General features: G+C 40.1%; 1 protein-coding gene across 11 annotated transcripts in view; it reads left to right on the forward strand.

The window, feature by feature from the left end:
• The window catches only part of MCTP2 (multiple C2 and transmembrane domain containing 2), a 117653-nt gene that overhangs the window by 90707 nt on the left and 14710 nt on the right, over nt 1-12236 (forward strand). For all 11 annotated transcript variants that reach the window (XM_064388506.1, XM_064388507.1, XM_064388509.1 and 8 more), the window contains 2 exons: nt 3942-4064; nt 6880-6921. In XM_064388506.1, coding sequence (XP_064244576.1) covers nt 3942-4064; nt 6880-6921 — 165 coding nt within the window. The remainder of the gene's footprint in view (nt 1-3941; nt 4065-6879; nt 6922-12236) is intronic.

The following is a 12236-nucleotide window of genomic DNA, read 5'->3' on the forward strand; positions in this document are numbered from 1 at the left end:
TCTAAGGGTTTGTTTTTACTTTCAGTTGAGACTGCCTTCTCTCATCTTTTGTGCTGCTGTCAAAAGGGCCACTCTCATGGTTGTTCAAACTCCATGCTTCTTGACAGGAACAGTTGGACCCCTCTTCAATGATTTTCAGATGAAACGGCTCCCAAACCTCCAGAGCTTTAACTTGTAGTTATTAGGCCCTTTGAAATAGCAACACATTAATCAGCTGAAATCAAGTGGTCCTTTCTCCAAGGCTGTGATATTGCTGTTGTCTTTTAGGTAGAGCTCTAGTCTAAATATTAGTTTCAAGAGCTCTTTTATTTTTTTTTTTCTTTCCCTCAAGATAGGTCTATCCCATTTCTGTTTCTATTTTGATCATTGTTTTAGAATGCTGTGAATTAAAGTGCTCACTTCTATAATAGGCTTTTATACTCTCAAATTGCATTAAAAGGAGTAGTGTAGAAAGCTCGCTTCTGCTACTTTAACTCTTAGTTTAGAAATTGGCTGCTGTGCTTTCAACTTCTCCCACGAACACTGTGAAGCCCAGCAGAAAAAGTATCAATTAATGTAATGGATTGTGCCTCACAGAACTTGGTCTAACAAGAAACATTGAAGAAAGGAATGGTTTGTTGAAACTGGATCATTTGAAGCAGGGCCTTGGTTCTGTGGTACTGGGAAAGTGATCTGAACCTGTTAATGGATTCTCCTTCTAGTTTATGCGTTAGGCAAAAACAGACTAGAGATAACAAGAAATCAAGATGATACCCTTCCTTGTAATAGCTGTTATTTACATCAGCAGCTGAAGCATTCTTGCGTTTTGGCATGAAAATATTGATAAGAAAATAATTAATGGAGCATAATTCAAGAACTTCTCCCAGGCGTAAAGTATCACTGAGGAGAGAGTAAAAACATGCATGATTGAGGACCTTGTCATTTGGGGAGTGGGTATCTGTGTCACAGGGCTGCTGGTGCTGTGGTCAGTGTCAGGGAGCTCCCTGAAAGTTGATAAAATAGGACATGGGCCTGCTTGGGATCTGCTTTGAAAACTGATGCTGCAGAACTACTCAAAAGGCTGTTAGAACAGCAGAAATATTTCTATTCGCTCTATAAACACACTCTGAACTTTTATTATGTACTGTATGTTCACAGCAATCATTTCCCATACCTCCGAGGCTAAATAATTTCTGAATAGCTAAATCAATTTGTCTTGTGTCTGTGTCGTGTCACAGTAATGAAAGTTCCCTGTACTGTGGCAATAGCAGCAAAGCAGCTCTTGTTAAGGAGATGTGGGAGCTCTATCAAAGCTTCACTGTCTGAGTTATAACTCAGCAGCTGATTAAACCAGTCAGCATTAGAAAGGAGGAGACAGCATGCCTCAGCTACCCATTGAGCCTACAGTGAGATTTTGTAATGAAGTTTTATTTGAGGTCTGAAACTTAATAATACACAAAATGTACTGTAAGATCTAAAATCACCAAGGTCTTGACTTCGTAGCTGTGACTGACCTGTGATTGCAAGGTTGTGTTGCACTTGCAGCCGAGCAGGGTGATGTTCACATGGGATGGTGACAGATGCACTAAAATTGGGTCAAGTCCTGCAACTGAGTGAATGAAGAGAGGTTCTTCAAGAGCGTCATTGACTCCTTGTAGGACTTTGCCTGGCTGGCTGCTGGTGGGGTCTTTTTGCTGCATCCAGGGAAGGCTGAGTTTGCTCATACCCCAGGGAGGTGGTGCAGATGCAACCCCTGCCCTGGGCTGAAGCAAATGTTTTGAATTAGTATCTGGAAATAGGAATTTCTATGAAAGGAATTTATGGAAGCATCCAATGTATGTATAAATGTATGTCTTTTTTAAAAAATCTATGTGTGCCTAAGATACCTATGGAAATATGTACAATAACAGGTCCTTGTTCTTTGAAGTAACATTTAGGGTAGGACAGAAGCTGTTATCACCTTCACTTTGTCTTAAAAGACAAGCATGTATTCATCCAAGGGACCTGGAATAGCTTCAGAGGAACTTGTTCAGGTTAGAACTTCTAATTTATGGGGGATGTTTGAGCTGGGAATATCAAAACTACTGAAGGTTTTATTAGCTAAAGTTATGCAAAACTCCTATAAGACAGATCAAGTACCAATTCTTGGCCTGGATTCATGTGTTTCTGTTGCCTTGCTTACATATGAAATGTGGCTGTGTGAATCATTATCACTTCTAATTTTTTAGTATGTTGAACAACAGGATCAAAAAGGGAAAAAAAAAACCAAAACCAAATCGTCTTCCACATTCCTGTGCTGCAAATCAATAGCACAGGGATATATTTCCTGGATGTCAGCCCATTTTATAAATGAATATATCTTGAAGATTGCTTTACAGGCCAACAAATGCCAAGAACAGGATGACAGTCAAATTCCTTGCATAGCAACAGCTCACATGAAATCAGGTGCACTCCAGAAAATGCAAGCGCTGTTTGGGCAAGGTTATGGATACAGGCATTGTTTCTCGGTTTATGTTTGGCCCATGGTAGGTATTAACGGGCCATTTGTCTGATGTCAGACAAGTCTTTTTGTTAAAAAATTAAAGCAGCTGCTGTCTTGTGGGGGTGTAAATTCTCACATGCTGAATGTAATGGGAAGTGTTTCTTTGGTACAGTGTGGTTAAACTTTCAGGTCCATAACACAAAATACATTGCCATAAATATCCCATTCTACAACTGCCAGCATTGTCTTTATCTGCAGTATTTGGCAAGCCAAGGATGAGGGGGGGTGTAGAGATTTAGTTTCCTCATCACCCATAAAGTTTTCCCTTTGTTGTTGTTTGAGATACTTTTACTGGATCTGACTCATTTCCATTTACCTGTATTATTCTAAAAATGGGATTGTTGTTTCTGATCAAACAAGTTTCTTTTGGGGTAAGAAAAATCAGAAAAATGTGTTTGTGCCTTGTCTTTGAAGGAGATTGCTTAAAATAGCTTCAAGTTGCTATCAGCATTAGGCAGTTCTTCTGGAAACACTATGTATGAGTAGAAAAGGAAATGGGATCACAACATACATTTTATGGCAGTTCTGGATTTAGTTTATTAACTTTGCATTGCCAACCCCTCCAAGTTTGCAGTCTGTTCAGGTGTTGTTGGTACTTGTAAGATAGGATTGCAGTTTGGCTTGATGCAGGTTTCTTTTGAAAAATCCTATGTGCTTTTTAGATCCCCATCATATTATTTGTGTGTTTTGAGGTTCCAGTTTGGCTTCTGGTTTTGCTTCTGGTGGGTTTTGTCAGATACCAGTCCAAACACACAGACTCATACTGGTTTTTAGGGAAAGAGATTCCAAAGAACCAGTGAAATCTCAATATGCTGTGCTGAAAAATGGCAGGAGTACGAGAATGGAGACTAGGCTGACTGGATCCCTTTCCAGAACAATGAATCATGTGCAGCCTGAGGCCTTGCCTCCTGCAAGGTGACAGTCCTTTCTCTGTGCTGCTGTGCCAAGAGTATAGGTGGATTAATGGTGAAGATGTGTTTGCTGATCATCCCCTGTGGAGTGAAAAGGGAGCTCGGTGGCTCCTGTTGCACAAGAGGAAAATGCTCTTCCCTCGCCTGGGAAAGACCCCCTGGCAGTTAGAGTTTGAAGAGTGGGGCAGGTTTACCTCTCTAAGGGCATCTGTTGTATACCAGCACTAAGGACAAAAGGCTTCCAGGCTGGAGGGATCCCAGGAAGGAGTGGAGAAGCCTTGGGCTGGCCTCATGTTCATGGCTTCTCCTTCCCCATTTACAGGGGAGGAGAAGCCAACGAGCCGCAGCCTGATGAACTCACACAGACCAGAGGGAGCAGATTTCTTTGCCAAAATAATAATAATCTGGGTGGGGTTAGCAGAGATTCAAGGATGAATGTGCACAGTGATAATGACTGACAGCCTTTCTTACGTGTCTTTCTCTTTCCACACTTGTCTGTGTTCTCCCAGGTGTTTGTGGTCACCGTCTGGACTGTGGAGCTGTACATGGTGCCCTTGGCTTTGCTGGTGCTCTTTGCATACAATTTCTCCCTCGTCACAACAGGGAAGGTCAATAATGCCCAGGATGCCCAGGCAAGTAGAGTAACATTTCTGGCGGCCCCAGTTTGCCCCGAGCAAAGCGTCACTTGTTCTAATGGCATTAAGTTGGTTGTGTAGTTAAACAACACTTTTGTTTCAAAGTTACTGAAAAGAAATCTCAACCCTCTCAATTTTCATTATTCAATTAAAGCAATAAACCATTCAGAGTAATAGGAGAAGATGAGAGTGTGTAGGAGGTGGCTTTCACTTACTAAATAACTACAAACGTTTTTAAGTAGAATTAAAAAAGATTTGCAAAGCAGCAAGTTCCTAAAAGCCATTCTCCTCCTGCCATTGCTCTCTGCAACACACTAATGATTCATGTTTCACAGAAGAGGAAAGTCAATAGAATCCAAAAGAGAATGTGGTTCTTTTAAGCCTTGTCCTGTGATCTGAGGTCTTAAGAAGCTTTTATTCCTCTTTCCCATCCTCAGCTCTTAAAAGACAAATGGGGTTTTTTTCCCCCAGAAATTCAGGCTTTGGGTTGTAACTTGGGAGAAAGAAAGGTTTAAATACAGAAATAATCACCAAGTGTGACAAAGTGCTACTGTTGGGTTATGAAATGATTGTTTGATATTGACCATTATCTTTAACAATGGCAATTAGAGCTAGAAAGGAGAGTAAATTCATGAATATCCATAATATTCTGTTTTTAAAAGTGAAATAAATACAGTAATGAAATGGAAGTCAAAGGATAGCTTCCTTCTAACTTTTGATTAAAAGATGATTGACATTGGTAACCATGAAAAATACCTTTACCTAAATGAGTCAAGTGGATTTTACACAAAGGCATAATATCCCAGAATTAAAAAAGTCAATGTCAGGTTTATTAGTTTTAGTGTTAAAATTTGCTCCTGGTTTAGTTTTCATCCACTCCCAAGTGGAAAGATTCTTAGAAAAGATGAGAAGTTGCATTAACCAGACCAGGGGAGGCTTAATTTGAAAACATGGTAAAAGAAATGCCTTTCTTCAATTTCAGCCAAGTCCAGAATAATGCAGAAAGATACTGTGTGTCTTCAGTGACTACTTGATTTCATCAAGAAAAGCAAAACTTCCCATGTGGGAGAATCCCAGGCAAACAGATGTTTTTGTTTTTAACACAAAAGGCAATAAAAAATAACAATAATAACCTACCCAGAAAAAAAAAAATACACAGAGAGTGCCTTCCAGCCTCTTCCCTCTTCCTGTGGTGAGTTTGTTTCTTGTTCAGGTGAGGAGAGTCTCAAATGAGACAGAAAAATTGAGCAGAGCATCATTTTGATGGACACTGCAAAAAGGCTATTTCTAAAAATATAGGTAATTGTGGTAATACTAAAGAAAGGTCCATCAAGAATTTGGCTCTTTTTCTGTCACACATTCTGTAAGCAGTGCCATGCCATGAAATTCAGGGGTGCATTTTGCATAAGCAAAATCACACATCTGCCAAAGTGCTTTGCAGGATTGGGATCATATGGAACAAGTAGTCAAAGTGCCTTTAATATTACCTGATTCCTTTTTTATGTGTGTCTATGATTCTGACCATCTGTAGGTCAAAAATAGACAATCAGGTGCTGGCCCCAGTCACATCTGTCCTGCAGATGAGAAAAGGTTTTCTTCAAAATACCAATGCTTTTTACACAGTCATTTATTTGTTTTTCTGCTTCTTCAGGCCTTGGCTGGATATTCACTGCCTTTGGTTTTTGTGTGCCAGCACACAGATTTTGTGTATACAGAGGAATGCAAGCAAGAGTCTTTGCAAAAGTGAACCTCAAATTCTCTCTGATTTCTGTGCTATAAAATGTGAATAACAGTATTAACCTTGTACTCCTGATCCACTTGCCAGGAGGCTAAATTCGTGAATATTGGTAAAATGTTTTATGATTTACAGATGGGGAGCTTCTATAGAAATTTAAACCATGATCAGTGTTAATTCAGCTGCTCAGGGTATTCCAAAGAGCCAAAGAATAAATCTGACTATCTGAACTCTCAGTACCTTTTACATCCTAGATGAAACTGCTATGCAGGAAAAAAAAAATTAAAAAACCCCAAAAGAGAAACACCCAACCCCCTAAGAAACCCTAAATTCAAAACATCTTTTTATTGTGATTCTTCACATTCTTTGCATGTTTGCTGTATTTAAACTTGTAGTACACAGATTCAAATGTAGCTATTAAATAACCAAGAAAAAAACCTGGAGGACCCTGTTAAAGGCTCAGCTTATTAAATACCTGAATTGAAAGCCAAGTGCTCCTAATTCCAAGCCTTTGCCAAGTCTTTTGTTTTCTGTCCTACCTGTCAGCACAGAAGTAAAGGGAGGAAATAATGCTGCATAGAAATCTGACTGGGATTCTATGTGAGATTGATTATGTTCATACTAATGTGTTTTCTAAAGTCTAATGTTTCAGTAATGGCCCTAAAGGGAGGGAGCAGTCATTGTGGCAGTGGGGATGGAACAAGTTGAGTATAGAGTCCTCAGCCTTGACATACCAGTTGGTTCATTTGCAAGACTGAGAACAAAGCTGTTTACAGATAGTAAAAGTTGGCAATGTGTTTGAAAGCCTGTTGCCTTCAGATTACTGGACACAGCCACTAATGCTTTATTTAGACTTAAAATTTGTATAGGGTATTGCATGCTTTGTTCAGAATGCCACAAAAAAGAAAGGTCCTTGAATATAAAACACTGTTTTGGAAAGGAGAAAGTGGTGGGTTTTTTTAATGACTTTCAATAGAAGTGGGAGAAAATTGTATAGTGAAACTTTGTGGGAGTATCATTGCCTGTCACTAAAAAAATAAGTGTTGTGTTTTGTAATGTGGACATCTGCTTCTGCAGGAGCTTATGGGCTTGGATGAAGACGAGGATGAAGATGATAAGGTAAGCATATCTCACGATTATGTTGGCTAGAATCAGAGGGTAGGTGGGAGAACACAAACAAGTAATCCCTCCATAAATCTTCAGTTATTGTCTGTATTTACTGGGAAAACAGTTGTCAGCAGTTTGCTGCTTGGCAGATTTGAAAGTAGGAAGGAGTTGGTTTGTGTAACATCCCAGAGGGATGGTACCTGTGCGAGACCTGAACGAGAACTGCCTCTGAGCAGCCCCAGGCTGTGCCTGGCCCTGCAGTGGGCACACGCTCATGAATGTGCTCCTGCAGGGGTGTGTGTGGTGGAGGAGGTGCAAAGATGTACACAGGGATGTGCAATCCCCCCTCACTGCCCTTCTGAGTGCTGGTTGACATTCCCTACTAATGGCTTTCCCCAAACGATTTGGCATTTCCACTTCAGTAGGCCAGAATTGGTGTGATTTGTGGAGGGCTGGTTAGAATTTTCTCAACATTTCTTTCAGAGCCTGGGAAAAAAACTAGTTTTAGTTCAGCAGCTGAAATGTGGAAAGAATTGGAATTGGCAAGGCCTGTTTTTTATTTTATTGGAACATACTTACTCATTCTTCTCACTGTGAAAAATTCATTGGATTTTTTTCCAAGTTTATCAAACCACAGTGACAAATGATAAAAGGATTAGAGGGCATGACATACGAAGAAAGATTAAGAGAACTTAATGTATACAGCTTGAAGAAACATAAGTAAGTGAAGGAGGATCTGATAATCTATAAATACTTTAAAGCTAAAAGGTGAGGAATTATTTAACGAGCAACAGCATGCAAAGGAACATTAGCTGTTAGGAAGAAAATGTTCATGAGGGGATGTGAAACTTTCAAATTGCATACTAAGTTAATAAGACTCTTCTTGAATATTCTATGTTTTAAAAATGCTACAGTGAAATTGTTGATCATTAAGAAGCAAATCAATAATGCAGCTAGCAAGTGCACCTTAGCTCTTCTCAGTCACAGACCCCAGGATTGAAGCTCAGCAGACTAATTGATGGGAATAGTTATTTAAATTTTACTTGCTCTTCTGCTGTGCTTATATTTTAATGAGCAACCAGAAATCCGTCAAAGTTATAAAGTGAAGTTTAGGCAATCCAGTTGAATTACAGGTTTCTTGCAACACACAGTAGTTGTTTAAATGTTCTCATTTATAATTTACTCTTTGTATTGTAAAATTTGTCAACTGAAAGGACCAATATCTGAAACTCGTCAGAAGTAGCTAAATGAGAGTTGCATATTTTTCAAAAGAAAACTGTGTATCTGTAGAAGTCAATAATTTCTATTTAGTGGGTACCTGGTTCTAGACATTTGTAAATATTATTTGTGTGATGCCTAAAGGTGTAACTTATTCCCTGGAACAATCCCATTTACTTTTTTTCTATTTTAATATTCCTGTTTTGCCCTTGCAAGTGCCGAGGTGGGAAAAGAGAAGTAAGAATGTACTAAATAGGCATCAAATCCTGTTTCCTGTGTGTGCAATAGATTCATTGCTGCTAAGATATTCTAGGTTACATTTACCCTACATTTAACTCTAGTGACTTTGGTTCTCTCTGTACAAATACAACTGGGTCACTTCAATATGGATTTAATGACTTTGGGTTTTTGTCTCCCCCCAGACAGCTTCACTGGTTTATTTTAACAAAGTGTGCAGGTTTGGTGAAACTCCTGGGAGTCAGCGTTGAGCTGTTGATGGTTTGGCCCTACCATGTTGTAGTGGGAGCTGCCCCATCTCCATTCTACACACACTCCAGGACTCTCTGACACAGAGAGCTGGTAGCACTGGCTAAAGCTCTCACAGCAAATACCCCCAGCAGGCTTTCTCATGAAGATAACACTTTACATCCCAACATTACAGTTATTATGGATGGAATTCCAGCACAGAGTTGCCAGAAGAGACAACTGCCAGCCCCTACATTTGTCCCATGGCCAGTGCTGTGCAGAATTGCCTTAATGTCTTTACTGTGCCTTGTGTGTACCCCCGTGCAGCAGTGATGGGCCACGCTTGCACTCCCATGACCTGCATCTTTAAGTACATTAGGTACATCTTTAATTACATTAAGTACATTCTAAGACACTTTTCCCAGTCTGAGGGTGGCCAGTGCTCTCTGGGGAGTGCAAGAAAAATGTAATTTTATGACACTATCTCATGGCAATGTCAACATTTAAACAGACAAGTCTACTTTAAAAAGAAGTCTGTGTATTTTTTTTTCCTCCCTAATACAAGAGCTCCCAAAGTTGAAATCTGCTAGTTGGCTTGTGGTGTACGAGGTCACTGTTTCTGTTTCCTGTCATCCTGCTATATCAAAATACTTGCACACAGAGCCCTTCTGGGTTCTGCTGCCTGTTAGACATAACAGACCGTGCTTCTGGGAATTGTAACACACCCTCGAAGAGATGAACTGTTTACAAATTATAAATACACAGACACTTAGTTCAAAAACCCAAGAGCAGATTAACTCCCTCCACCTAGACTATCTGTCTTAAATGACAGGGCTTAATTGCTGACTCCCCCATCCCTTCCCCCTCTGCCCTCCCCACATACCAGCATGGAGGGCTGCAAAAGATAGCAGTGCTCTGTCCCTTTGGCACCAGCTCTTCCGTGGATAAATGCCTTCTCGGATTTGTGCCATCTTGGACACCGAGTTCAGGCTGTGTCCTGTCAGCTCTGGGCTCTGTCAGCCTGAGTAAGGATTGTTTTGAAATTACATCACTGCAGCATCTTTGGTCTGCCAGGAAGAAGGTATAGACAAGCTCCATGCAACTCAGTTTAAGCTGTTTGATTGTTGACCAGTTCTATTTATTTTATTTGTGTTTTCTGTTTCTGATAATTACTGTAGAGTTTCAAGAGCAGACAGTTACCCTGTGAATGATTGTGTCATAGCACCTGACTGAAAAGAGCCTTGGAGTCTTCCCCATTGTCTGAATCAAAGTTTGCAGCTCCACAACAGACAAAGCTTAATTTATTACTATTTTCAGGTCTGGTAACTGATTCAAAAGAAAATCAGAGACAAAACTAAATCAACAACAATTCCTGTGTAAGGTTTCTGTTGATTTTTTTGGGATTTTTTTTAAAAGAGTTTTTTTCCTGTCGTGAGCCAGTGTAGTCATGCTTGGGTAGTGCAATGTAACAGGGAAGAATCAAACGATACTGTGGCTTTAAGCCAAGTTATTTGGCAACTTCCAAGAAATGTTTAGTATCTCATGTATTGGAGAAAAAAAACAGAAGTGGAAGAAAATCACCAAAGAGTAAAAATTCAATGCCTTTAATGTAGGAAATTCTCTGTCTAAAATAGGTACTGAAGATATACAAAGTTTTATGAACACAATTCAAAAAGACTCCAGCCGAACAAATTAAAGTCAAATTCATCCAGTAGCAAAGAGCTGACATTTTCCATTTGAGTTAGATTCAGCATGTGGAAACCTTCCGTATGGATCTTATTTGTACGGGTGGATTATGATGAAAATTGCATTAATTTTCTCCGCAGTAAAGGTCAGTAATTGAAACATGAACCAAGAGTCTATTGTGTAAGATGCTATATCCCCATACTTAGGAAAGGTCATTCAAGACAATATCATCTCATTGTTTTCTTCCCTGGAAGTATAAATAATTTCATTAGTTTTTTCTTTTTCTCTTCAATACAACAATTGCAATATAATATTTCAACATCCCCCATTAAGATTGCTGAAGAGAAGTGATGGTAAGGACTTGGAAATGCTCTGTGATACACAGGGTATGTTCAGACTGACAAGGAGCATCCATGTCCTCCACAAAATTATGGGCAAGAAGACCCAGTGCAGGGATTGCTGTGGTTTTGCTTTGCTCTTTTCCTGGGAACCTTCTTTGTACAAGAAACTGGAAGCTAAATGGTCTCTTGTTAAATCATATTTGCATGGCAGCATTGTCCAGGGCTGGTCTTATCCATATGCATCCCATAAATTGTCACAGTTCTTATATCAGTGCCATAAGCCACCTATTCATAGGTTTAGAGGTGGTGGGAGAGAGGAGTTGAAAGGAGGTTCTTGCTGAGGACTTTCAGATATCCTGACAAAGAAACCTCAGCAGCCCTATGGCACTCCAGAATTCTCCCTCTTAGAGAGAATTACTTACCTAGATGTAGGTAAAAGTCAACATTGCAACTTCTCTAAATCTCTGGAAAAGTGTTAAGTAGTACTAGGCAGGTCACTGGACCTAGCAGATGAGCCTCACGGAGTTCTCCTCCCTTAAAAATTCCAACTATTTAAAATGTTGGAAATTTTCTTTTGAATTGGCCAGATATATGAATAGATACTTCTTTCTCCTGTACCCCAAATTGCTGAAGATCATTACCTGGATTATAGATGATGATCCAGTAGTTTTAAGTCTAATAACCATGTGATTGTTCTTAAGTCTCATGTGTTTCCAGGAGAAAGCACTTATTTCGAGAAAATTTATTTTCTTTCCCTTTCTGATTTTTAAATGAAAGATGACTGATGACTTCTTGTCTCCATTCAGGATTGATTCTTGTTGCTTCTTAAGCATGTGTTCCTCACCTGAATTGTGTTTTATTTTGTTGTGACTGCTGATACTGCTTGAAAACCAGTAGACTTTGGGTTACTTTACACATCTATGAAAACGTGAGCATGTACAGAAAATGCTTCTTAAGCCCCCTGCATTTCATGCCTGTGCATAGAGAAAGAAACTGAATTATGACCAAGGGTTTTTCACATAAGATCTTTCTTGGGCTTGGCTTAGGAGACTTTTGCTGGTCCCCTGTGCACAGATGAAATTTGTCTAATGCAGGCAGAGAAAGTGCAGGCATGGCTGGACAAGGCATGGAGTGGTCATCTTCTGCCCTTCAGGGAGTGTTCCCCAGCCTGAGCTGTAGGATGATGTGCTATTGCTTTCCAAATGTGTCCTTTTAAGACCGATGCTGCTCTCCTTCCTACCAGTCTGAAGTGATTCTATTGGCTCTGGTGGAATTATTCCAGATTTCACACCTTTTTAACTGAGAGCATAAATTGACCTGTATGTGTTGCATTTCCTCTATTTGGTAATTATTTCAAGTACACTCAGATTCGCTAAATTTCCACAGGCAGGCACATTTGCAGCATGGTGTTAATAAACAAAAAGATCCTGTGATGCACAGTTTCAGGACTGCACGAGGCAGTTGCTCAGAGTTTGGCAGCCGTCCCCTCCGCGTGCCCGTCCTCCTGGAAGTGCCGAGGAGCAGCAGACTTTGCAGCTCAGGGCAGGGCAGTGACTCAGCAAGGCAGATTGCTGGGCTCCTCTCAGCAGCCTTTGGCTCCCACCGAAGGCAGGAGCC

This window comes from Passer domesticus, chromosome 14 (genome assembly GCF_036417665.1).
Source record: "Passer domesticus isolate bPasDom1 chromosome 14, bPasDom1.hap1, whole genome shotgun sequence".
NCBI classification, from domain to species: domain Eukaryota; kingdom Metazoa; phylum Chordata; class Aves; order Passeriformes; family Passeridae; genus Passer; species Passer domesticus.